Below are 26,591 nucleotides of genomic sequence, written 5' to 3' on the forward strand. Positions count from 1 at the left end.
AGTAAGTGGTTATTGATAAGTAAAAAGTAATGCAAGTGTGGAACTAATAAGATTTTGCTCTCTCAATAGTTTGTAAAAATGTTTAAAAATTTTTATGGCTATAACATTTTTTTTAAAAAAAAATTGATGGCATTGTTAAAGGTGGTAAAGTGTAATTTTATTGAACAAAATTGCTAAAATTAGTACCTATTAATATACTAATATTTTATTAAAAAAAAATTAGGGAGGCCATTGCCCTCCTAGCCAATTTATAGCTCCTTCCATGATAAGTGTAAATAAGGAAAGAAACAAATGAAAGTTTAAAGAACAAATAAGAAAATCTTAATCGTTGTATAGCAACAACGCTTTCCTCCATAAAAGAGTTGCTTACCATTTCAGCAAATGTCACTGTGATATAGCTGATCTACAAATAACATTTTTGAAGAGACATTCTTTTTTTTCTTTCTTTTTTTTTTTTTTTAATTTCTCCAAAGAAATTGTGAGGACAAAAAGTCCAGGGCATGTTTTTGGACCTTGGGTCTGATCCGAGGATATTAACTTGTCCGAGGAGGGTTTGGTGGCAATAACGATACCTAATTTAAAAGCCCACAAGCAAGCTGTTGCGAAAGAAGTTGATGGAAATAGTCCAAGGAGGGGCATATCCTCGGTTAAATGTAGTAAAGATCATATGAAACGCCATGATGTTTAAAAGGAGATTCTAGGAGGTTTGGTGGATGAAGATGTGTTTCACGAAGACACAGAGAGGAAAAAGAAATGAAAAATATCTTGGGAAAAGCTGTAACCACCGCATTAAAAACTCTGCACCTACTTCTTTGGCCGCATTAATGAGGAAATGACATCTGAACAATAGTGATCAGCCTTACAGCTATTGTGGGAAGACTTCAAGGGGGCGGTGAATGAGACAAGTATCTAGATCGGTGATCTAATCCATACGTGGTGGATGGAGGGCGAAGGAAGATGATATAAAAGGAAAGAAAGGCATTCAGGATGGAGGATCGGAGAAAAAAAAAAGAAACACTGTACACACCACCCTCAATTGTAATCTATCTTTAAAATAAGGAAAATTAATACAAACCGTCATCAGCATACGTCCGAGGAGAATTTCTACTACATAAACAGTTCGTTGCATGTGAATTGGGGATTTAGCCCATTATTTTTGTTATCCAACATTCATAGAACCTAGGTTTCAAGCCCACTCTCTATAAATTTCATTGTATTGGACTTTTTGGGCCTAATCCCTTCATACAGTTGGGTTTAGGTGCGAATTGTGACCTTACATAAATCAATCTTATTATAATAATGAGAGTTCATACAATATATGTACTTATTTATGAAAAATTATAAATTAAGTGTTAAAATTGCTAGAAATAGTTAGAAAAAATCTCCCAAAGTATACATAAATCTGCAAAAAAAAAAAAAAAAACATAATTATGCATAATCTAACCTAAATTTCAGTTGACTGAGTCTCTATATAAAGAGAATACTAAAACCATTAAACATAAACTTTTGGTAAAAATTCAATCAGCCTAATTTCTAACTAAAAATATGACGAAGTTACAACAAATGCATTTTTCACATTTTTATTTTTCTATTATTTCTTTTACTCTATCCAGTTTCTACTCTAAAGAGAGTAACATTTTTTTTTTCACTTTCAGAATAGGATCAAATAACATTCTCTCCCTATCCAACTAAAATCAATCCTTGTACTACAATCTACTTAGAGACATTCAATGGTGGGTGGAGCTATTCACGTTCAAACTTCAAAGTTTCAAATAAGATTACAAATCTGAACTGCGGCTGATCATCCAAACGAGCTCCCATCCCATCTGATACAAGTACAACGGTTATATATTCTAGAACCGTGCTTATCAAAAACTATATAAGTTTTAGGAAGTCAATGAAGCATTTAAGCATTATGAGAGAAAGGTCCACAAATTGATTGAGCAAAGAGAAGAATCAGTTGACTTTCGGCTTAGAGTATATGTTAATTAAACTGGGCCGCCGAGAACTTAGAATAAAAGGATCGGGTTCTTCTTTTATTTCAATATTAATCAACAAAACACAAATTATATATGAAAGAAACGCTGCCACCATCCCCGGAATTTTAGCATAATGGAATAGTAAAATACAAATCCAATGGGTTATGGGACCCTCCTTCCCACCATCTTCATAGTTCAAAATCATATATAATATAGTATATAGCAACGGTGCTACGATTGTGTCCACAAAAAAAGAAAAAGCCTTTTTTTTAAGCCTTTGTTTTTTGATCGGTCAATTGGGTTTTCGACAACTACAAGGAGGAAAGGGGTAACTTTGTCATCTCATCTCATTCTCTCTCTCTCTCTTCTCCCATATCTACGTTTTTGTTTTTAGGAGTCGCAGACAACCTTGAAAAAAGTGGGGGAAGCTTCATCAAAAAACCACACGGTTTTGCTTTTCTTTTGTCTTTCTTAATTTCTTTCACCGCTCGTGTTTGATCATCAATCAGCAGCTAATCAATGAGAATCAAAGACCTGTACTAGACAGACTGGACTTCGTAAGGGTTAAGTAGAGAGGTTTTGAATAAGATCAAACTCTTATCAGTATCAAAAAGAAAGTTGTACTTGAATTTGGCAGAGGAGTAACAGCCATTGAAGGAGCTCAGATGTAGTAAGTCCGTAAATACTAGTAGTAAATAGTAGTAATAGCTAAGCTGACCATACCATTCTCAGTCATGTAATTGTATTTTTGTTCCTATTACTATAAATGCTAAATAGACCTCTCTTGTATGAGCATTTATTGGGATAGATGGCTTCCCAACGGCACAAAAAACCTCAGCTTTTAATTCCTCAATTACTCCTCAATAGCAAACAATTTTTTGTTTTGCTTTAATATATTTATATATATTATTTCCAGTCTCAAACTCAGTTTTTGATTTTTATCTGTTTTAGCTTTGCAGAACCAGAAAGGTTATGATTGCTCTGTTTGTTTCGTGCAAAACCCAGCCAGCTTATAAGCTCAGAATGATTCCCTTTCGAATCATTGTCTCAATTTTCATAATTGTGTTTCCAATTCCAACTAGAGCCCAAAGCAAAGCCGCGTGCAATTCCTCATGCGCAAGTGGAGGTAAAACCGTTGCATACCCATTCGGGTTCTCGGGTTCGTGCCCGATCCTATTGAACTGCAACAGAAGCAACTCCGAAATCCAACTCAAAGATCTCCAACTCCAAGTCGCCGACATAACCTCGCAAAGCATCTTCCTCAATCTGTCAGATGATTGCGGCCGTACGATTGAATCAATCTACCCGCTCTTCCATAACGACAACAACTACATGCCGACGACGCAGAACAGCCTCCTCCTTAACAAATGTAACAAAACCCAGACAAACGACTGCGTTTTGTCCACCAGCTTGTTCCCGTTCAAATCGAAGACCTGCGACTCGAACTCCAAAAGTGGCAACAACGTAAGCTGCTTTTCGCAACATAGTAACAAGATGCAGCATAATTTTTTGGACCTCGACGCTGTCAATGCAACAACCTGCAAATCCTTGTTCTCATCCATCTTTGTTCAGTCCAATGGAAATGGTTCGGCGCTCTCGCTTCAGTTTCACACGCTCGAGTTGCAGTGGTGGCTCAAAGGGTCCTGTAACTCTACCTCTTCTTCTATTTGCTCCAAGAATTCGAACTGTACGGATGTTCAGAGCAACGACAACGCAATTCTAGGGTTCCGGTGCAGCTGTAAAAATGGGTTTCGCGGTGATGGATACAACGGCGGCGAGGGTTGCCGAAAAAGTGAGTCAATTCCTCTGCAATTTTTTTTTTCCTCCCCTCTTTAGCTAATTACATTTTTAAACTATATTAATTCGAGAATTTAACAAATTCAATCTTGCAAATTTAATTTAAAGTTCAATTTATAATTTTTTTTTCCTTTTATTTATTTAGACATTTATGGCTTTAGCTTCAACAGCTATACCTTCGTAATCACACGTATTTATGTGTTTCTTTTTTATTTTTAAATGCTTGTCATGTGCGTTGGATTTCCCATTTACCATTTATTATTTAAATTATAAAATAAATACTTCTTCTAAAAAAATTATAAAATAAATACATCTATTTTGTAAACAAAAGTATTAAGAGTTGTTTGGTAACTTGTATTTTTTTAAAATACGTGTGAGTGAATAAGTATGTTAAAATTTATATAATATTATTTAAAAATTAAAAATATATATTTAAACATATGTATTCAACAGACCTTTAAAATTTTAAATTTATAAAATTTTAATCACTAGTCATATTGTTATTAACTAAAATTAGGATGAAATACTAAAATGTTATTGAAGTAAATGATGAAAATGTTTAATGGATGGAAATCGTAAGTGTCAATCCCAATTTCACACATTTAACACGTGTAATTAAAAGCTAAACTTTTTATTTTATTTTATTTTATGAACTTAGCTATTTATTCATTTATTATTATTGTTATTATTATTATTATTATTATTTGTGGATGGCGTAAATAATAGACTAACAAATTGCCTTTGACGAAGGTAAGTAGGAAGGAAAAGTGGTAAACGGTCAGGCACGATATCTATGAGTTGGCCAATCAAATCAAAAGTCACATGCTGCTGATTTTTTTATCTTTTTTTTTTTTTTTTGGGTGTAATTTTTTTTTTTTGTTATCTTCTCAGTCTACGCTTGTTTGTATAGTCCTAAATTAAAACTGTAGATTCAGCAAAAAAATAAAATAAAATAAAACTGTAGAGTAATAACACAAAAAAAAAATAAAAAAAAATCCATGGCTACCTTCGTGGAGCCGTGGCAACATAAGCTTTGGTTGTGGGGTAAAAAAAAATTGGTTCTGCGGTGCTGTCTAAAATATTGACAATGGGGAAAGTGTGTGAAAACAATGTTAATGTTAACTAGAACTAGACAAAGTGTGAAAATCAAGGTTCAGGACGAAAGGGTTTCTCTCAATAGGCAAATTAAGAGATAAACAGAAACTTCTAGTGTGTTAATCATTTACAGTAGTAGGTCCCACATATGGTTATTGTTCTTGGCCAATTGGGTCATGATTATTTTGCAACCTGATTTATTAGGATTCAATTTCGTCTTAGCTACGGCTTTTAGTTCAATTAAAAAGGAGTTTGGTAGGGGTTTAAGGGATCAGCAATTGGTTTTCAAGTTACTACAACTTCTGGGAGTTTTCCTAATATGGAAATTATTTAATAATGGTTTACGCGAATGTAGCTAAGGCCTGCAAGGTTGAACAAGTCCAATTCTGTTTGGAAAAGTGCTAGCCAGACATAATCCTTCCAAAGTCAAAAACTTTTGGCAATTCTTTCTAGCTGTTTACGTAGTGATTTTAGGGGAAGCACATGGCTGAGCTGGATAGGCTTAGACTTTGGACCAACAAAATTAAAAAGGAGAGAAGACTTTGATCAGCCGAATTTCCATTTTCAATTGTTTTTGTTTTGCACAAACAAACAGAGCTGATGTATTATGTGTGATTAGTTGTTTTTTTTTTAACGCATAAAAATTACAATGCTCCTCTCTTTGGAACTTCCATGTTAAGAATGAACATTGAAATGAAGCTTAACAAATAGCACCTCCTCCCCCAATAAAGAAGGGATGGAGAGCATTTTGAGTTGTTTCACCTCTTGGTATTTCCAACTGAAACATCCAGGATCAAATTCCCACTCCCCCAACTATCGAATTATCCAAAAACAAAGAACCGTGAAGCAATTTAACCTAATGAATTACTGTTTAGTTTCTTGAACAAACTTAACATTGTAATTAGCTACATAATATTTGACTTTTTGTCTAAATCTAAAACGAACTTGAAATAAATTTTTCGTTTTTGCCCATAAAGAAATAAAAAGGGAAGAAGCCAAGTAGGGATGTGAATTTTTTACTTTCAAGTTTACACATACACAATGCCTGACCTTTGATGTAACTAAGCTGAAACTTATTGCATTATAATTGAAACTTCATCTGTTTACTGATCCCTTCTTCCATTAATTTTCATGTGATTAGTTTCTGGTTGCAATCCTACAAGGTACCTGTCTGGCAAATGTGGAGGCAATAGTAAAGTTCGTTTTCTCCTTGGAGGTAATTTCAATCTCAACTTGTCGTTACAAAATGGAAACTGGCCCTGGAAATTCATGGTATCCAGATAGTTTTGTTTGCTCCCACACATGATTTATGTAAATGTATTCCACATGGTTTATTTTAAGCTTTCAATCTCTTACACCAACACACACACACACACACACATAAATGTTGTTTCATTTGGGGTCTTTTACTAAAATCTCAAAGAACTTGATGTTGATGTTAGCTAAGTTGTAGAATCAAAAAGAAACTTTAGTTAAAGATTTTTCTTCAAGCTTTTTGATTCGAATCATTTTCATAATTTTTTTATATCAAGAAACCTCGGAAGACTATTTATCAAATGTTTAAGAGCCTTTCATCTGAAATTTAACTTGGAATAGGTAGTAAGCCAGAGGAGGCTCAAACCCAATTGAACTGCAATGTGGTTCAGCCCCAATTGAATGTGTGTGAACATGAATAACATTTGACAGAATTTTCATTTATTTGAGGTGTATGTATCTAGGCCTAAGGATTTTTGAGTAATAAACTGATCAACATTGTTCTGTTTTTAGGGTTTGCTGCTGGAGCTTCTATAATGGCTGGTCTGGCTCTTTTTTTTTACTTTATTCGGCGTCGTTCCACTTGTTTGAAAAACCAAATGAGTACAAGACGCCTTGTATGTGAAGCTGCTGGCAATTCCAGTGTTCCTTTATACACCTACAAAGACATAGAAAGAGCAACTAGTAGCTTCTCTGATGAACAAAGGCTGGGAACTGGAGCTTTTGGTACGGTTTATGCAGGAAAACTTCACAATAATGAGTGGGTTGCCATAAAAAAGATCAGACATAGAGATAACAACGGTATTGATCAAGTCTTAAATGAGATTAAGCTCCTTTCCTCTGTGAGCCACCCAAACCTAGTCCGCTTGTTAGGTTGCTGTATAGAGGAGGGTGAACAAATCCTTGTCTATGAATTTATGCCTCATGGTACTTTATCTCAGCATATACAAAGAGAGAGGGGCTCAGGTCTCCCATGGACAATACGACTCACAATTGCTACTGAAACTGCTCATGCTATAGCGTATCTCCACTCTGCCATTAATCCACCAATTTATCACAGAGACATCAAATCGAGCAATATATTATTGGATTACAGCTTCAAATCAAAGGTAGCTGATTTTGGTCTTTCTAGACTTGGCCTGACAGAAACATCACACATCTCAACAGCCCCACAAGGGACTCCAGGCTATGTTGATCCTCAATACCATCAAAACTTCCATCTTTCTGATAAAAGTGATGTTTACAGTTTCGGGGTAGTTTTAGTAGAGATAATAACTGCATTGAAAGTGGTTGATTTTGGTCGACCTCAGACTGAAGTGAATTTGGCAGCACTTGCTATTGATAGGATTGGGAAGGGTTGTTTGGATGAGATAATTGATCCTTTCCTTGAACCACATAGGGATGCCTGGACACTTTATTCTATTCACAAGGTGGCTGAGCTTGCCTTTAGATGCCTTGCTTTTCATAGTGACATGAGGCCTTCCATGATGGAAGTGGCAGAAGAGCTGGAACTCATCAGGCGCAGTGGGTGGGCATCATTTGAGGAAAATATATGCATGGCAAATTCAGTGGTATCCTCTTGCTCATCACCGCGTAATGGAAGTATGAAATCATTGGATGGTATGGTAGTCGGGAAGGCAGGGGTGGAGAGTCAGAGATTGTTTGGCTTGAAGAAGGTGAACGATTGTCTGGCTTCGCTGGAGGAGGTTAAGGATAGCTCCCCTGTTTCTGTTCATGATGTTTGGTTAAGTGACCAGAGCTCACCTTCAACAAACAGCTTGTTGGGTAAAATGTAAATCGGTGATATGAAAGCTAATTAGCTAGCTTTATGTTATCTTGTGAATACCATACAAGTATTTTAGAGCTCTCTCTTACCAATTACCAACCTTACTGCTTATACATTGCTTGTAGGCTGACATTATGCTTAATCTTAGATTATACGGTACTTATAGGTATCTTTATTATGCTTAATCATATATTTCCCTTGATAAATAAATTACTTTTTGTCCCAAAAGGTTAAATCGTTCAAGTGCAGACATAATTGTCCTTAAAAAAAAATTTAGATATGGAAGTACGTGGGAATTTTTTAACCATTCTCACATTACACGATTTCACAAAATTCTTTGACAATATTCAACAATTGCCTGATGATACTAAAATCTAAGATTTTATTTAGCATTATGAATATAGTTTTAGGTTCTCATATGCAATAGCATTTCACTACGAAAGACAATTGGAAAGGCCTAGCCGAGGAGAGGATGGGCTTCATGGTGTTTCAACAGTTGGTCTTGGCTTAGCCACAGTGTTGATCACATTGTAATTTGTCCAGCCAGCAGAATTTCAATTTCTTGCAACACCAACGAGTTTTGCTTTCATAGTGCATTTGTTTGCATAATGAATATTCTAATTTGCTGTCCCTAATTACATTGGCTCTCGCATCCAAATCGGCCACATCGTACCCCTTGTTGCTAATGCCATTGTTTTGGTTGCCTGCTCGTGTTATCGAAAAGATAGAGCTAAGTTACATGAACACAACTATTCAATACTGCCATTTTATTCAAATATATGTATATATATACACACACATTGGACTTGGATTAAATTTGGAAAAATTTATAGGTTGTTGTGTAGTGAAAATTGTCAAATAAATCTTAAGAGGAATGAAAGTGAAATTGACATACGTTCATTCACAAAAAGCATAGAGGACAGCAAGGCAATGCAAATTAGAGCCAATCAAACTGAAATGCTCTTTGTCGCCATAATGTCAAGGAAGAGAAGTATTACTCGTATTCATCTATTTTGTCGGAACCAGCTCTGATTTATATACCAAGAATAAAAATTATCTATCCCACTCATAATTTTTCATTACATGCTCCAAAAATTGCAGTGTATTTTGTGTTTGGTTATTTTAATTTATAACTTTGTTTACCTTACAAAGAAGATATGTATCAAGCTGAAATTGGTTGCTTTATGAATGAGAATTTATAATGCATCAAGCAGTAATTGGTTACTTTATGACTGAGGATTTTTCATTCATATACAACTGTCTAAAATCCATGAATCTTTCTCTTTAAGGCAAATTGTTTGCTACCCAAAAAAAATTGAAAATCATGTCCCAGTATTTCATTTTAGAAAAACTTTTCCTCTAAGAGTAATTAGAGTCTCCCCCTTAAAAAAAAGGGACTAATTAGAGTTCTCCAAACTAGTTGAAAACCCATTACATAACAGTCTATAAAACTATCAACATGTTTTAAATCATATGATTCATTAAATTACTTAAAAAATTTATAAGATCATCAACATGTTTTAACTTTCAAATCATATGATTTATTAAATTATTTAAATAAGTCATATGATGATTATTAAGTAGATCATGTGGCTAAATATATATATAGATAATCTTTTAATGACACGTAGTGGGTTAGAGGAACTTTCCTCCAAATAAAATTTTACCCTTTCTCTTTATATTCTACCAATTAAAAAGATATATCATCATTTTAGAAAAATAAAAAATATAGTATATCGATTAATCTATATCATGTGTCTCATTTTTTCCATTTAAAATTTAAGTTATTTTATAAGGAACCGTCTAAAATCCATGAATCTTTCTTTTTATAGAAAATTGTTTAATCATTACTTCTACTATCCATAAAAATCAATACAATATGTCATGTGTACGATTTTTATTTTTCCATTTTGAATTCTTTTGTGTTGTGGGAATTCCATTTTGAACATTGATTACTTTGTAAGGGAAAAAACAAGTACGTGTGATATGCTACTATTGCAAGGATTGGTGGATCATCATATTAGCATTTTCTCAACCAAAAAAAAAAAAAAAAAGTATAAAGTAAAACATAAAGAGTGAGATACAATTTTTATACGTCTACTTTATGAATCTCTCATTTCTCTTATCATGTGAATGAGACTTACATGTATTGAGATATATGATGCATCTTTCATATGCATGAGATAATTAACCCCCCTTTTTCCTTTTCTTATATAACAAAACCATATTTTTCTTGGCTTGTGACTGATAGGGAATGGGCGTATAGGCAGCCAACGCTTGGATGCAGGAATGGGTTTGGAATTTGTTAGCATACCAAAATTCCAAGAATAAGTAAACATATTGATACAAAGTATATTAGTAGAAATACATCCAAGGACCATCACAATTGCAATCAGTTCAAGTGTAACAATTTAGAGAATCAAAAAGGACGAGGTAGAGGAACAACACAGGGTGTGACTTGATAGTAGGAGTCATTATCTCAGCATCCAAAGATGAGCAGTTCAAGCGATAGCCCCAACAAAGCCCGTGCGGTATACGTGATATTACTCATTGTCATGTACTCTTCTCAAAAACCCCATTTTTTATTCAGCCAAAAAAAAAGAAAAAAGGATGATAAGAGAAATAGTTAATGAAGTCGCTTCGTATGCATTCTTGGCCAAAGATGAGGTTAATAAGGTCTTGAATTTTGATTGGGGCAGTGGGTTTATGCTCAATGGAGCATGGGCCTTGATTGTTAATGGGTTTCTTCAAAATGTATGGGACTCGATTTTATGATTTCACCTTTGTTGAAATTGGAAATTTTAGGCTTTGAGATGATGAAATTCGTGAATGAATTACACGCTATATGCACTAAATTAGAAATAGATAGCCTTTTGTACGTAAAATTTTGAGGCTTACAAGTTTACACATCATGATTTCCATAAACATTTTAAAAAAATTTAAAGAAAATTTATTCTATATTTTAATTTCTATTAATTAGACAATTATCAAATTTCATATTTAGACAAAAAATGAATAAAAGAGAGGAAAAAAAATCATATATTACCTAATATTGTGTCACATCGACTTTTGAACTATCACAATTTTACACATTAATATTTTATAATATATATATATATATAAATAATGAATTTAAATCTATTTTATATTCAAATTCTCCATTAGAAGAAGAAGAAACTAAATATTTATTTTATTGATATATATATAATTGACAATTTGTGATATTTCCAACTAATATGTTCAAGGTTGAATCCACCATCCTCTGATATTATAATTGCTGATTTTTTAAACTTAATTGTTGAAATATTTATTCATTTTAAGAATAAATAATTCAGCTTCCATTATAATTATCAAATTGTGGAGTCATTGTGAGGATGATTCTTAAACTAAAACTTCTCATTTTTAGGGAGGAGGTTTAGGCCTTAGAAGTTGCATTTTTCTTTTTCAAAAGGAAACCATCCCCCCTCCCCCCCACAAAAACTGAGAAACCAATAGGAATCAAATTGTAGTAATATTTAGCCAAGAGACTCTTGCGAGTAGTGTATATAAAACTAAATATATTTGACTGTTGACTAATGTTAGAATATTGTCCCGCATAAACTTTTATGCACATTTTACACATCATTATTCTATTATATGTGTGTTTGTGTGGGCTAGAGTGGCTGGGTTGAACTTTGGGTTTATTATTTTTGGGTTAATTGGGTCTAATTGGGTTTTTACTTAAAGCCCAATTAATATTTAAGTTCATTGGGTCTAATTGGGTTGATGCCCATTTGACTCAATTAATGATTGGGTAGGTTTGGGTTCTATTAGAGCGGGCAGGGTTGGGTGGGCAATGAGTTTCGATTGATTTTACCACCACTAATACAAACATAACTATAATAAATGTTAGTATATATCAATTATACAGGAGAGAGCTCCATACGCATACATTTAGTTTACTCTATAATAGAATTATATCCCAGATAAAAATAATTTATTTGAAAAAATTGTAGAATCTATAATGATAAAAATACAATCATAATAAATGTGGATTAAAAAACTACTATATTGTTCAATTTTCATAGTTCAAAAAAAATAAGAAGAGAGATAATCTTTTTTTGAATTTTACTTGATTTCATAATATTGTACAACAAAAAAATTTCATGTCTCACAACTTTCCACATTATTATTCTAAAATGAATTTTATAATTAAGTGCATGTTTAAATTTTATTCAACATTTAAATCTTACCCAAAATATTTTCATATTATATTTTCTTTAAAAGATAGAGTAGACAATTTTATTTACAAACACAACAATAATAAATGTTATAAGATTCTCAACAACCAAAAAAAAAATGTTATTATATTAATAATTGTGATAATTATTAAATTTAATATTTGGACAAAACATAAATGAGAGATTCCAATCTTACAATACTTTATGACACATTTCACTAATTGAAAAATCGGATCAAACAAAATTTATTCTTGCCATATATTAATGTAATGTCTCTCCATATATTTAAGTTTATAGTCATTCTCTACCCAATTGCACATTGTCTCACTTCTCTTTCATTGCGAAGATTCAACAGAAGACCTAAATCATGAGAACTCTCTCTACCTATATCCTTTGTTTGCTTGTTCTCTTCCTAACTGTTGGTACGCACTACCTTCAAAACTTCATGCTCTTCGTCCTTGTTAGTTTACATTAAGTTATATATTTTTTGTTATTTAAAGATCAACCATTGTATCTCTTTACCTTTTTAATTTTATAGGACCATCGTATATAATTACGATTTCTCATCTTTTCTTCCTTTATATTATTTTCACTATAAGAAAACTATATCATCTAAAAAATATTTGAAGGTATATTTTAATCAAGGCAAAAAACCTATATGGTACTTATGTATTGTCTCTATTTTTTATTTAGTCCTCAAGTTTTCAATACTTTCATTTTTTTTAACTTCTATTTTTTTATTTTTTAATCCCAAGCATCATATCACTTACGGAAAAGACTATTTTTAAATTAACAATACCATTGATTAGCCATGTAGGCATTTTTTGTAGTAAGGCTAACGAATGGGACCAAAATACAGAAACATTAAAAATATAAAGATCTTATTGAAAGCTGTGAAATTTTGAAAACCAATTTTTTTTAAAAAAAAAGGATTAATTATAATATAGTAACTATAAAGGTTTTTTTTTTTTTTTTTTCGTTTTAGTCTATGGGTTTTAAAAGTTGTTGATTGTAAAATTTGAACTAAAAAAGGATAACCCCTTCCTTTCTCATAAAATTATGTCCAACATATGCACTCAACAATCAATCCAAATTCTTTGAAACACATTTTAAGGTTTTTACAAACTGCAACATAATTATAATATTACTTTTCTTTGTACTCCATAGGAGATCTAATTTCCAATATATGGGACTAGAGATATGGTCTATTAAAATGTAAGATCACAAAATAGAAAAACATCTAAAAATTTATTAGGAATTGATAGAAGACTTAACTGGAAAAACAAAATGTTGCATTTTTCAAAGATGATGTGATAACAAATCAACCATGACAAGATTGTTTGATTATAAGAATTATATTCTAATTAAATTATATTCAATATTGATTATAGGTGTAAGGACACAAATTGGTACTCAAGTACAAAGGATGGATGAACTTCGGCCCAAAGAATCCAATACAATGAATCTGTAGATAATGAATTGAAAAACTGGGCTTTAATCAGTTAGACAATAAGTAAAATGGATCCAGATAACAAATAAGTGAAGATAAGCTCATTAAATCTAAAGAAAATCCTCCTCGGCTCAATCCGGGGGAATTTGTTCTTATATATATTTCTATCCTCCTTCCTTACAAATTTTCTTTCCCCCTTTTTCTTAGGGACCTCTTTCTATTTTATACTATATCCCTTCTCCATTTCCGCCCTCCACGTGTGGATTTGTTTGCTGGTCTTGATCCTTGTCCCATCAGCCATTTCTTAAAGTCTTTGGGAGTAACTGTAAGACTGAAAATCACTGTTCAGATATCGCATCCTTATTAATGCGGCCAGAGAGTTGGATACAGAGCATTAAATGCGGTGATAGCAACTTTCTCTTAGATATTTTATAACTATTCCTATGCTCTATGCTCCCATGAAGCATATCTTCACCAATAGAACCTCCTGGAAGATCATTCTAGATAACAAGACGTACCGTCTGACCTTTGCTACACTTAGCCAAGGAGACACCCCTCCTCGGCCTATCTCCCTTAGCTCCTTCAGTCGCAACTTGCTCGTGGACCTCTAGGTCTGACATCTTCATTACTGTTTATCTGTCCTCGGATCACTGAACACTCTCGGACAAAGCCCATGGCCCAATATGCATTTTTGGGCCTTTTATTCCTACAATAGGCAACAAGCCCATGGTGGTGGATGCTAAACAATGTTAAGTAGGCCAATTCGTAATTAGTCCTGGATCAGATTACTTGCTGAGAGACTACAGTGAGTGCATAACAAAGTTTAGGTCCAGATTTACTGGACTATGCAACGCTTCAATATTTTGCACCTGTTACAAGCCTTGCTAACCCGTTTATATATATTTAGCAGAAAGTGCTAAATATAGGTTATATTCAACCAATAAATTCCAACAACATACATGTTTCATAAACTAAATGGAAATTACTATTGGAATTGTACTATTTATTTTTAGAATAAAAAATGATGTAATGGAAAAACCAAATCAATGTTTGGTTTTGTGCCCTCAAATTCAATTGTTTGACATCATTTATTAAATAATAATTTATTATTATTATTTAGGATTACTATAACATGAATATTTGGACATTACCTTATAATACATGAGATGCATGGTATTTAATTTAGGAAAAGGGATGTGATGTGCATACCAAAGATCAAAATCACAAGTTCTTTGCCAACTAAAAAACCTTAATTCATAGTCAGTGATGAATTTGGGCAATTGACCTATAAACACTATAACATATCAACTAAAAAGTTTTATCTTGATCATATGTTTTTGTATGTTTAGTGTATAAGAAAACACAGGACTCGATCATTGTTTATTTTATTAAGAATTGTCATTTGAATATTAAAACTCACGAATTCTATTTTTATAGAATTTCAATCCTAAAAGGGTCGTAATCAAGAACATGAAATGTTGTTTTCTTTAACATGTCAAGCATTTGATCTCATTAATTGTTAGAATTTTTGTATGTTGAGAAATCACAAGTAGTGATGAGGGAACACATATTCTCAACGAGGTATCCATGATCTTTTTCTAGAGATATAAACATTTCCTTAAGATAACATAGTTGATCTTTCAACTACTTAATGTAATTGCATAAAGAAAAAAACAATGTCCAAATTTCTAGAAAAATGAATATTTTATTTTGAGAAAAGACTTACAATAAAATCATACAATGAAAAACTATATATATGCTATAACTTCCGATTTGTTTCTATATATAAATGAACAAAACTTGTTTGTTGAAAAATCTTTTCATTTTGGTAATAAATCATTTATCTTCCAATAACTTCCAATTAGGTTTTCAGATCTGATTTCACTCCAATTTGTGTGTACATGTTTAGGCTTTCTTTTCTCACAACCCTAAACATATATAAGGATTATTTTAAGGGCCGTCAAAGGTTGTGCGAGTGTGAAGTAAAGTTTTGTTCATGCAAATTGTGATCGGAAACAGAATTTGCCCTAGTTCATCTTTCTCTTGAAGAAGCTGCTGTGTTTGTATGCCGTTAGATTTTGTGACAAAGGAGCTTCGTGATCTTCATCGTGTTGATGAACTGAAGAATTTTGTAGCCAACATCTTTCTCAAGTTGGTGATTAAGTTGCATACTAGGATCCGCGTATTAATTGGTTAGTCACATATTGGGAGCCATGCATTGAAAATGAGAGATTGTCACTACAGAATAAGTCTAATTGTGTATTCGGGTAAAGGTTCAACTATAGGCTGGTATAAAGTACTGGGATTCCTTTACTTGTAACCGCTTATTGTGATAATAGTGAATTATTAGGAATGGTGACCTTAAAATCACCCGGTAGGGCTTTTACCTTGTAAGTTTTTCCCATTTGTAAACAAATTATTGTGTCAACTTTCTTTTTAGCTGCATATTAACTTAATTGGTGATTTGTTTGTACTACCATGCGTTTTGCATGTTAATTGGATTAATTAATTAACTTAGCTAATTAATCAATTAATTTATCACAATGGGTTAATACATTTTTAGCCTATCAAACAGTTATCAATTCAATTGTGCATGCAACCACAATAACTATTACCAAATCTAAACAAAAATAGCAATAATTAGTGAGAAGGCATGGCAATTTGGTAATGAAGTGAAAAACCAATGACGAACCTTCTCAATAAAAAAACCACAACGGGGATCAAATACTGTTAAAAAATCCACTATAAAGGCATAGTTACAATGAATCAAAACATACAAAACTTTTGTAACCTAGACTTTCTATGTAAACTTTTGGAATCCTTTTATATGGATCTTATTTGTGAACAAAACGTCCACACAAACCAGAATCTTTGACACTCCAAAGAACTTCTCAAAGATCTGTTGCAATGAACTGACTAAAATAGATCTCTATGGTTTCAAACAAATATCATAATCACTCTCTTTAAGATCCCAGGATGAGTGGATAAAGTCGAACATATTTCAATTTGACTCAAGAGAAAGAAAGGATCAAAGTTGAATTTGTTTTGCTCTAGTATAGCAGCCATTCTTCTACTAAAAAGTCATGCAACATATCATTTATATAGGTGCAAAAGGTAGCATAAAAGTTGATCAGGAATCCCTCTTCTAGCAAAACACAGGTTGCGAATCCTAACGATTTCAATTGAGTGATACTGATGAAGTTTCTGTCTGTATTATTGTTTTGCTCGAGAGAGTTTTGCTTTCCTTAGAGCGAGATTTGTTTTTGCTCGAGCAACCTGAGTTTTGCTTGAGCAAAAAATCTGTTATTTCATTTTTCAACAACCGCTCTAGACAGACTTTTATGCTAATACAAAATTATTTAAATATTTTGACACTAGTTTTGTAATTGGAATAAGCCAACATCGAAACATAGCAATTTATATCTCATATCCCAATATTCTAGATCTCATAAACAAATTATCAAAAGGTACAGTATACAAGGACTCCAGGCAGAATCTTACAATTGAGGAAGAGATCTCAACCAGACAAAGCTATGAGTCCGCAAAAGTAGGGTGCAAATTGGCATTAGGAATTAAAAAAGCACATTTTATATGCAACATTCGACCTGCAGTTTATAGAGTTCAAAATTCCATCATAGTTCAAATGTAGATACCACTAGGCTAGAGTCCAATTATATTTTTGTTTCTACAAAAGAAAATAGAACAGTCTGATGCAGAACAGCTCCCATATCACATTCACTCTCAATCCATTACAGTGCCTGCATTGCCTATAGCAGGAGCCTTATTATTTCTCACTTAAAGTAAGATCAATGATTCTAATGTTTATTCAGGGAACAATTGCATCCCAAATCTCTAATATTTAGGCTTTGTTTGGTTGTGGGTGAAAAAGTGGAAGGGTGGAGATCTTTTTTGTTTGGTTGAGAAGAAAATGAGAAAATTGAAAATATAGTTTGTATAAATTTACTTTCATGCCCCTATTACATAATTTTTTATTAAAAATATTTTATAAGGAAAAAAACAAGTACTGTTGGGGAGGTTAAAGAAAAGCCAAACATTTGGTTTAAAAAAAAAAAACTTCAACCTGGGGGAGGAGAATGGGTAGATGGGTAATTTCCCATCAAACCCCCTCTCCTCTTCCCATTTTTCTCTCCAATTTGGGGGTGTAGGATTTTGGTGAACCTAAGAAGAAAACAGCCAAGCCCTACCAAAATTCCCCCTATTTTCCCCTCCCAAAATCACCCCAACCAATCGGGGTGTAAAGGAGAGTTGGCAAACTGGTTCTCAAACAATACCTACGGGCAAACACGATAGTTTTGGTGACAGCTTAAAAGTTAAAAGAAGCTATAAACGATACCATAATAAATGCCTTTCACATCAGGGCAGATTTCAGATCAGTAATTCAGTATGTGGAAGGAAGATATGAAGCACAAAGGAGGACTGAAAACTTGGAGATGAGTATTTAGATGCTAAAAAATCAGCACAGAGGACACAAGCTGAAGCATGTTTAAAGAAGACTAACAAGGTAGCTCATGGGCTAGCAAATTTATGTCATTTTGTTGAGGTATAGCAGGATATAATCTCCCACAGTTATTAGGGAACTACAACAGATGATTTACAAAAGACAATTTTTCCTGAAAGCTTCCTTCAGTTTTCTGCATCCTATCTTTTCCTACCAAAAACTTTCTCAATAGACAGTTTGAAAGGAGACTAACACTGCAAGGTATAGAAGGGAAGATTGGGGTCCCAAGCATAATTTAATCCTAACCATCAGAAGGTAATAAAATCTTCTTCTTTTTTTATATAATTTTTTATCCTGTTTTACATGAACACTTCCTACAAGCTGAACAGGAAACATTATCTGACACTAACATATTTATTGCTCTTGACAGTATTTAGTGTCATTTATGTTCATACCGGGCTATTCTACATCTTGTGATTAAGTTATCAAAAGGACAGTACAAGGACTCTAGGCAGAATCTTACAATTGAGGAAGAGCCTAACCTTTAGACAAAGCTATGACCTATGAGCCCCTAAAGTAGGACGCCAACTTGATTTAGGAAATAAAAAACACATTTCATATGTAACATTCAACCTATAGTTTATAGAGTTTCAAGATTCAATCTTGGATCAAATGTAAATATAACCAGGATAGAGTCCAATTATTTTTTTGTTTCTACAAAAGAAAATAAAGAATTCACTCTGTATCGAGTACAGTGCCTGCCTTGATGTAGCAGGAGCCTTTGGACAGTTCAATATCAAGCAATTGCTTTTCATTAAAGATACAAATCAAGCAAAAATTTAAATAGCTTTAAAGAAAGATGGTTCCTTGTTAGCTACAAAATGAACACCTGCAGCTTTCAAATATTTACTTACTTAATTATGTATTTCTTACCAGTCCATGAATTTTATCAGGACAATTTTCTGAATGGAACAGAGACCTCTCATAAGAAAGTGAACACTTAGATGCTTCAGCATCAACATGATGCACTAGATAGGTACGAGATGCAGCAAACTCATGAATGAATGATGAATTCACTTCTAAGATTCTCCAGTACAAAATACTTCTATCTTATTCAACACCAAAATAATTCTTTCATAAAATTAGAAACTTGTTCTCAATAAGTACAAGATGAGTATGTAACATCAGTAAGTTGGAAAGTACCCCATACATATATTACCAGTGACAAATTGATGGGTCACCTCTGAAGGGGAAGCTAGCTAACACCTACCCATGACTTCTAGGATCGACAATTTGATGCACCTTCCTCGCTTCAGCACTTGAATACTGTCCCACAACACGGGCATGAGGTATGGACGCTTCCCCACGGGCTAACGCATCCACATTCTCAGTAAGGTATTGCCTTGGAAGCCTCCCAACCACATTACCTTCCTCATTCCCATTTCTGTCTAGAAATGCAAAGTGAGGAATACCCTCAACACCAAACTCGTCAAGCTCCTGTTCCCATTTTGTGTTGTCAACATTCAGCATAACAAAATTCACACGGCCCCTGCATAAAACATAATTAAGTGGTGATGATTGGCACTTGGCAGGCACTAAATGAAAATCAATTTGTATAATTCTATTTTTTTCAAATCCATCCATTTAGAGCAAAATCTGAAATTCAATTATGCACTTTGTCAATCCTACGGTAGTAAAGACTTATTTAGATTGAACAATAAATAACATGTTAGATAATATCCCACATATTGAAGATCATTACTTGTATTGTTGCTCAACTTTGTAGACATCAGGAGCTAATTCCCGACACACTTCGCACCAATCAGCGTAAAATTCCACAACAGTAGGCTTCCCATTTGAAAGAGCCTAAAATGGCATCCAAAACATTATTTGTATAAATCAAAAAACAACACCAATATAATACATATATCAAGTTAAGAGCTTGATCACAAACCTGTTCATAAGGTAATGCGACAGCAGACAGGTCCTTTAAAGAAACGCCGAAATCTAGACGTGAAGATAAGAAAAGTCCCACAGCTGCGAGAGTAGAAACCAGTGCTATTTGCTTGTTTAAAACTTTGTTTGGAAATTCCGGAAAACCAAAGGAACTTGAACTTGAACTTGAAGTCGTAGTAGTAGCTTCATTGGGTGTGTTATTATCACAACAATTACCATTGGGTGTGCCAGGCTCAACTACCAACTTTTCCTGAATAAAATAAAAACATAATAAGGAACTTCTAAATGAGGCACAGAGATAGAGAATGCGAAGTTTTAAGACATACATACCGTTGAGGAGGTTTCAGTTTCAGTTTCAGTTGGGTCAGGGTTTGTTTGGCTTTGGCAAGCTATGCTTCGGAATCTGCGGGTCTTGTCGTTGAGAAATGGGGTTTGGTTGTGAATGAAGTGGGGAGACTGGTGGGTTGTATGAAAGGATGGTCGGAATCTGTGGAGGCCGACGGTATTTGAGACCAAGCGAGCCATGGAGATTGGAGATTTTGATTTAGTTTAGTGAAACTGAATCGACTGGTAATTATAAGCAGACAAAATCCGTTGGTCGTACGATGCCTTAAGTTTGTTTGGGGATAAGATATTCCACGTTATTGTTATTTGAGTTATTTCCTCCGTTATATGTAACGACAATCAATCGTTGGTCTTCTTAAACTCTCTTAGTACAATTGGTAATTTAATATAGAATTAGAGTAAGAGATTTGAGTTTGATCCTTATCTTTCTATTATTTATTTAAAAAATGTTAAATTTTCACTTATTGAGCCCCTTTTACTAAGGAAAAGTTTAGCCCACAAGTGAGGGGAGTATTAGAATTATAGTTAAGTAATTAAATACATCATTTCTTAACCGCTTAAGTTTTTGAGACAATTGATAATTTAACGATCTTCAAAGTTGCGACTCTTAAGGAACGTTTAACCAAAGTTACCAAAACCTTTTTTTTTTTTTGGGTTCTCTTTCTAAATTTTGAGTTTTTGAAAAAGATTTTTTTGTCACTTCTTCTCACAATTGCATTTCTGTTTGATATTTATGTTGTATACTTCCAAAAAAATATAACTCTACTCTCTAATAGTCAAGATTGATGTGTGTACGCTTTATTTGTGTTAACTTAAACGCATGTCTAACAATGATTTCTCTCTTCATTTTATCGTATGAAGGCTTGACTAATTCATGAAAAATGCAATTGAATAGGTATAAAACTAGAAATACAGTAGCCGCTTAAGGAATTTTTTTTGAGTAGTCATTATAAATTATACAAAATCTAATAAAAATAGAATTTATGAATTTTTTTAGGGTGGTCAATATAAAACTTAAATTATACAAAATCTAAAAAAAATATAACTTCATATATAGACACACACACAAATACATAAAATCCTACGATTTCCTTCTATGAGTTTGAAATTGTTGCATGATAGTCTTATTATTAATATTGCAAGTTACATCTCCTTCAAAAAAAAAAAAATTTGGACTTTTTGTGTTTTTTTTTTTGTTTTTTTGTAAGGGCTCAGTGTACGTTTAGGTAGAAATTATTTCTACCCACGTCTACGTCTCTTGCATTTTGTGATTTCATGGCTTTTTTTTTTTTTTTTTTTTTTCCTTGGAAGCGCACCGGTCACTGTTCATTGGCCATGAATAGTGATTTTAGGCCAATGAACAGTGATTTTAGGCGTGAACAATGTTTTTTACACGTTAAAAAATTATTTTGCTATAGCGTTTTTTAGTTTCAGTTTTCAGTTGTATCCAAACGGACCCTTAATATATTGGTAGGGGGCCAAAGTTTAAGGACAATAAACTTAGTTGTAGCCTAAGGCTACAGCTCTCACTAAACAAATTAATATGACTACGTATTTTAAAAATCTAACCTTTAAATTTCATATTTTTTATGTTTTTAAAAAACATGTTAAATTTTATGTCAATCGGATGTTATTTACTATTCGAACCATAAACTTATTTTTATGTATAATTTTAGATTACAAAACCTTGAAATTTAAACCATTAATTATGGCATAACTATTGATTTTTGATTTTATTGAAATTTTGCAAGCATGAAAGATATAAGGAGAAAATGTAATCTAATGGTAGATTTGTCGAAATTCATATATAATAAAAAAAAATTAAGTAAAATTATAGCTTTGGTTTACAACGAAATTTGTTGCCAAACTTTGTCCGAAGTTTAATTGTGATGGGCCTAAAAATATTTAGGGTGGTCATAAATTTTTCTTAAAAGGTATAAAAATAATAAAATTTTTAAAATTTATATATAATTATTATTTCTATTCCAGATTAGGGTGGTACTGTGACCACCCTGGCTTCCATTTGTAGCCGCCCCTAGAGTAGGCCGACCTTAATCACCTATTCTTTGTGAACGACTTGGTCATGTTGGCAAAAGCATCAAGGAAAAATTGTCCAACTTTTAGTATTAACAGCTTTTGTTAGGTTTTAGCATAACAGTTGTGCCAAAACTCTTGTTCCCAATTCAGGTAGACTGTTTGTAAAAATTGGAAGTGGCTTCAGGTAGACTCTAATGTAGGATCATCGTTACCCAAAACAGCCCAATTGGAAATGGCTTTTGTAAAAATAAACATGTATCATGGGTGCCCACTTTTCAGTGGCTATCCAGTCGCAAGAGTCTAGCAACAAGAGAACTCTTGACTAAAAGGAAAATCATCATAGATACTAGTTGTTACTTCTGTAACAACACCTCAGAATCAGTTTTCGATATTTTGAGGGATTGCCCTCTAGTTGCTGTGATCTAGGAAGGGAAGATGGAAAAATAAATTGCCCCAAAAATTTTTCTGTCAAAATGTGGGGGAGTGGATAAAACAGATGACCAACTCTCCCTTTGAAATCAGTTGTCACCCCAAATACTATAAAAAGATGTATTCCTTAAAGCCATTTGGATTATCTGGATGACCCAAAACAAAGATATAATGGAAGGACAAGCTTTCAACCCTAGCATCATTATGAGGAAAATCAAAACACTCACAATTGATTTCTACTTCTTGTTACCTTGTGATGAGAACATACTTCATCAGATATGCAAACTTATTAGGTGGAAACCCTCACCAATCAGCTTTTTCAAGCTCAACAGAAATGGTCCAATGTTATGTAATCCAAGTCAGGCAGGTGGGGGAGGTATGATTAGAGATAACACAATGGTAGTGAAACTCTGGGGATTTGGGGACAGCCTTAACCAATAACCTGAATATCCATATAAATCATCATAGAAGTAGATGCCAAAGCAGCTGTGGACATCCTCACTTTAGGTACTAAGTACTAACTAAGCTGATATATCTCACTTATGTAATGCTTTAATCTCTAATTGTAGATCATTGCTCCAGCTCTTTGAGGTGGTTCGCCTCTAACATATTCATCGAGAAGAGAACTACTGCACATATTTTTAGGCGAGGGCATGAAAAAACTATAGAAAATTTTCTGTTGTATTTGGACCCTCTAAGTATTGTAACTTGTAAGCCAATTATTGACTAATACATCGATGTTAGGTACCCTAGACTGTAGTTTGTTCTTTAATTAAATTCCTTTTTCAACAAAAAAAAGTATAATAAATTTTAATATTTTCCATTTAAATTTCACTCCAATTGGATTTATCACAATAATATTGTGCTCCTTATCTATTGCTATTGTCTGCTCTTTTATCACATTCGGTTGGATCTAATGAAATAAAAGCATAAGAATCTCTGATTTTAGTGGTATATATGTGACTGAAACCAGGGTTAGATAACAGTGGAAGTTGTGTACCTTTTTATGAAGAGCACCATGAAATTAAGAGACAGTGTGCTGAGGGTGGGGGTGCCTCAATATCTACTTTCATGAAGGAAACCTATAAAGAAATGTGAAGTTCTCATGATCCATTCATAAAGTTGGTTAGTTTTCATTATTTTTGAGTAATTTCACTTCTTCGTCTTCATTTTTTCCCCACTTCTACTGTTTATGATCTTCTACTTTTTCACAAATAATGAAATACAATGTGTCTAACCTATCTGAACTATCATGATATATAGTTAAGAGTATTCATTCTAGAATTTAGTTACATGTATAAGAGATTCATCTACTCTTCTCTTTCCAAAAAGAAAGTCTCTTTGCATTAACTACCACTGTTTTTTCTACTTACTGCCACTTTGTACTATAAAGCAAGTAGCCAAAGCTACGTGTGTTAACTCTGGCAAATATTCCAGAAAACTCTCATCGATAGCAGGTAAAATGTTCAAGATAGGCAAGTTGCTTGTTCTCAAGTGCATACACAGCTTCATAAGATAAGATAAGAGGGGTGGTTTACACACTTCACATGCTTCACAAGCTAATCACCATTGTTCTACAAAAGCAAGACCCTCCCATATATCATATATGCAACCAAATTAACACCAACAATAAACATATAAAAAAAAAAAAACAATCACTAAAACTATATACTATTTAAGATTTTTGAGCTTCAGGACCCAATATACCGTTCACAATAGAAGTAGCAACCAAAACCGCCACAACCTCCGCTCCGGCCACCGCTCCCGCCTGAGCCAACCCTCCAAAACTCACTTCCGTTTGAATCTCTCTCTCTGCCGCTTCAATTCCCTTCTCTGCCGTTACAATTCCCTTCTCCACCGACACGATTCCCTTCTCTGCCACCTCGATTCCCTTCTCTGCAGCCTCGAACCCCTCCTTCACAATCTCCTCCGCTTCCTCCTCAGCCTTCTTCAGCTTCTTTCTCAGCCCAAACAACGGAATGTCCTCCGCAAGAGACGGGGGGCCTCTCGCAGTTAAAGCCGGCGAAGCCGTCAGCAGGAACAGCAGCTGTCTCCTGCCAGCTGAGTGAAACGTGGTTGAGCGAGGTGGCGGCGCAGGCTTCGAAGCGTGCGCCTTGCAAGAGCTGGTAGGTGGCGCATTGTGCAAGCGGCGTAGCGAGAGGGTTTGGAGTGAGATTATTGTGGAAGCCATGGCTTCTTGTTCTGCTTCTTGGACTGAAAGATGAGTCTGATCCTCAAAGTGAAGTGAGTGAGTTTTGTGGTCTGCTATTTTTCACTAACTACTTTACAAATATACCCTCCTTTTGCGGTTGAACATTTTTTTTTTTTTTTTTTTTAAATTGAGAATCTGCGGTTGAACAATTAAGTAGTTAGTATGGCGCCAATCGATAATTATACGTTATAGTTTTTTTTAATAGGGTTATACGTTTTTTTTTTTCACTATTTATTTAATTTTCACAAACCTCAAATGAAAAATATTTTACTAATTAGCCTTATTTGGAACTCGAATTTCTTAGACTCAATTTCCAATATGAAGAACTCCACTCTCTGAAACTCGAGTTCCACTGAGAACTTTTAAAAAAAAAATTCTTAATTCATTTTTTCCTTCAATAAATGAGGCTACATGATGAAATAGTTTCATCTGAGGAGACCGAAAATTTCTTATGCCTCTATATAAGCTATTTAATTAGTTAAGATTACAATTTTTAAAAGTTGGTTAGATAAAATAATTATTGTCTATGGATTTATAAATACTTCTTATAAAGTTTTTTTTTTTTAATAATTCAATAGTTAAAATGAGGGAAGGTGAATTTGAACTCCAGATATCTTTGTTGGAAATACTATAAAGTGTCAAATGAGCTTTAAGGCTACTAGCTACTAAGGTAATTTATCTTTTATAATATTTATCATGAAATAAATTCTTATTATGGGAGGAGGAAGCCTAAAAATAAGGAATTATCAAGTGGGATCCATCCGAGGTATAACTAGGCCTAACTATTCATCAGATCAGACCCAACCCAATTAGGGCAATTAGGTCAAGGAAGCCGAGAAGGAAAACCCGCCCGAGGAGCCTGAGGAAGAGACACTCCTTAAGAGATTGGAAAGAAGCTGCCAAGACCATAAGGTTAATGGCCGAGGAGAATTGTAGTGACATATGAAGTGAAAGCAAGAGGAAATTTTCAAATAAAGCATCCATCACCTCCACATTCAATGCACTATATCAACTCAGCCTGCCGCATTGATAGCAGAATGACCCGTGAACAGTGCTCCCACAGCCTGCAGTCTACTTTACAGCCACCAGCAATGCAATAATGAGACAAGTATCTAAAGAGAAATCAATAGCCCTCCACATGGAAGGCTGTGATGCAATCCAAGTAGCTATATGTAGGAAGAAAGGTCCTTCTTAAGTAGAGCATCAAAAAAAGTTGAGAGAGGGAAATAAGGAAGTAGAGAGAGTAAGTGACCATTGTAAACCAGAGAAGTGTATTCCTAAAGAATACTTGCTCCTCGCCTGCTCGAGGAAGAACTTAAATAAAAATTCCTCTTTTCCTAACTTATTTTCTTATCTATATTGTTATCTTTGCTAATCTTTTTTTTTTAATTACCAACACGTGGTTACAAGAGATTGAAGTGTTGATCTCGACCATCTACCTTTACACCTTTACAAATTAGTTGTATAGGGCTTCCACTCCTAACCCAGTCACACACTAGTTGTGCATGGTCGTTAATTTAGCCCCCTACACTTATATTGTCAATAACTAAAAGATAAATGTTAAGAGATATG

General features: G+C 33.7%; 3 protein-coding genes across 4 annotated transcripts; 1 reads left to right on the forward strand and 2 right to left on the reverse strand.

Moving 5' to 3' along the window:
* The first annotated feature begins 2,243 nt into the window (after nucleotides 1–2,243).
* Nucleotides 2,244–8,096, forward strand: LOC142624742 (wall-associated receptor kinase-like 14). Of its 2 annotated transcripts, none has more exons than XM_075798478.1 (4): nucleotides 2,244–2,649; nucleotides 2,939–3,771; nucleotides 6,013–6,087; nucleotides 6,639–8,096. In XM_075798478.1, the coding sequence occupies exons 2-4, from the start codon at nucleotides 2,952–2,954 to the stop codon at nucleotides 7,919–7,921; spliced, it is 2,178 nt and encodes a 725-aa protein (XP_075654593.1). In that variant the 5' UTR covers nucleotides 2,244–2,649; nucleotides 2,939–2,951; the 3' UTR covers nucleotides 7,922–8,096. The 2 variants fall into 2 exon arrangements, with proteins under 2 accessions (XP_075654593.1, XP_075654592.1); XM_075798477.1 differs by having other exon boundaries at nucleotides 2,245–2,649; nucleotides 2,931–3,771.
* Nucleotides 8,097–19,125: 11,029 nt separating this feature from the next.
* Nucleotides 19,126–20,622, reverse strand: LOC142623859 (thioredoxin-like protein HCF164, chloroplastic). Its single transcript, XM_075797332.1, has 4 exons — nucleotides 20,327–20,622; nucleotides 19,995–20,246; nucleotides 19,803–19,906; nucleotides 19,126–19,589 (listed from the first exon to the last, which is right to left on the reverse strand). The coding sequence occupies exons 1-4, from the start codon at nucleotides 20,519–20,521 to the stop codon at nucleotides 19,307–19,309; spliced, it is 834 nt and encodes a 277-aa protein (XP_075653447.1). The 5' UTR covers nucleotides 20,522–20,622; the 3' UTR covers nucleotides 19,126–19,306.
* A 3,614-nt stretch (nucleotides 20,623–24,236) lies between these two features.
* Nucleotides 24,237–25,072, reverse strand: LOC142623355 (uncharacterized). The gene has a single exon (XM_075796750.1). It carries the CDS (start codon nucleotides 24,996–24,998, stop codon nucleotides 24,483–24,485), a length of 516 nt encoding a protein of 171 aa, XP_075652865.1. The 5' UTR covers nucleotides 24,999–25,072; the 3' UTR covers nucleotides 24,237–24,482.
* Nucleotides 25,073–26,591: the final 1,519 nt, after the last annotated feature.

This window comes from Castanea sativa, chromosome 2 (assembly GCF_040712315.1).
Source record: "Castanea sativa cultivar Marrone di Chiusa Pesio chromosome 2, ASM4071231v1".
Lineage (NCBI taxonomy): Eukaryota > Viridiplantae > Streptophyta > Magnoliopsida > Fagales > Fagaceae > Castanea > Castanea sativa.

Excerpts from the sequence above, each read along its gene's own strand:
- LOC142623355 (XM_075796750.1), bottom strand. The coding sequence starts at position 24,998 with ATGGCTTCCACAATAATCTCACTCCAAACCCTCTCGCTACGCCGCTTG.
- LOC142623859 (XM_075797332.1), bottom strand. The coding sequence starts at position 20,521 with ATGGCTCGCTTGGTCTCAAATACCGTCGGCCTCCACAGATTCCGACCA. Across the intron at positions 19,907-19,994 it reads TCGCATTACCTTATGAACAG|GCTCTTTCAAATGGGAAGCC; the intron begins GTTTGTGATCAA and ends ATGCCATTTTAG. Across the intron at positions 19,590-19,802 it reads AAAGTTGAGCAACAATACAA|GGGCCGTGTGAATTTTGTTA; the intron begins GTAATGATCTTC and ends TGTTTTATGCAG.
- LOC142624742 (XM_075798478.1), top strand. The coding sequence starts at position 2,952 with ATGATTGCTCTGTTTGTTTCGTGCAAAACCCAGCCAGCTTATAAGCTC. Across the intron at positions 3,772-6,012 it reads CGGCGAGGGTTGCCGAAAAA|TTTCTGGTTGCAATCCTACA; the intron begins GTGAGTCAATTC and ends TCATGTGATTAG. Across the intron at positions 6,088-6,638 it reads AGTTCGTTTTCTCCTTGGAG|GGTTTGCTGCTGGAGCTTCT; the intron begins GTAATTTCAATC and ends TTCTGTTTTTAG.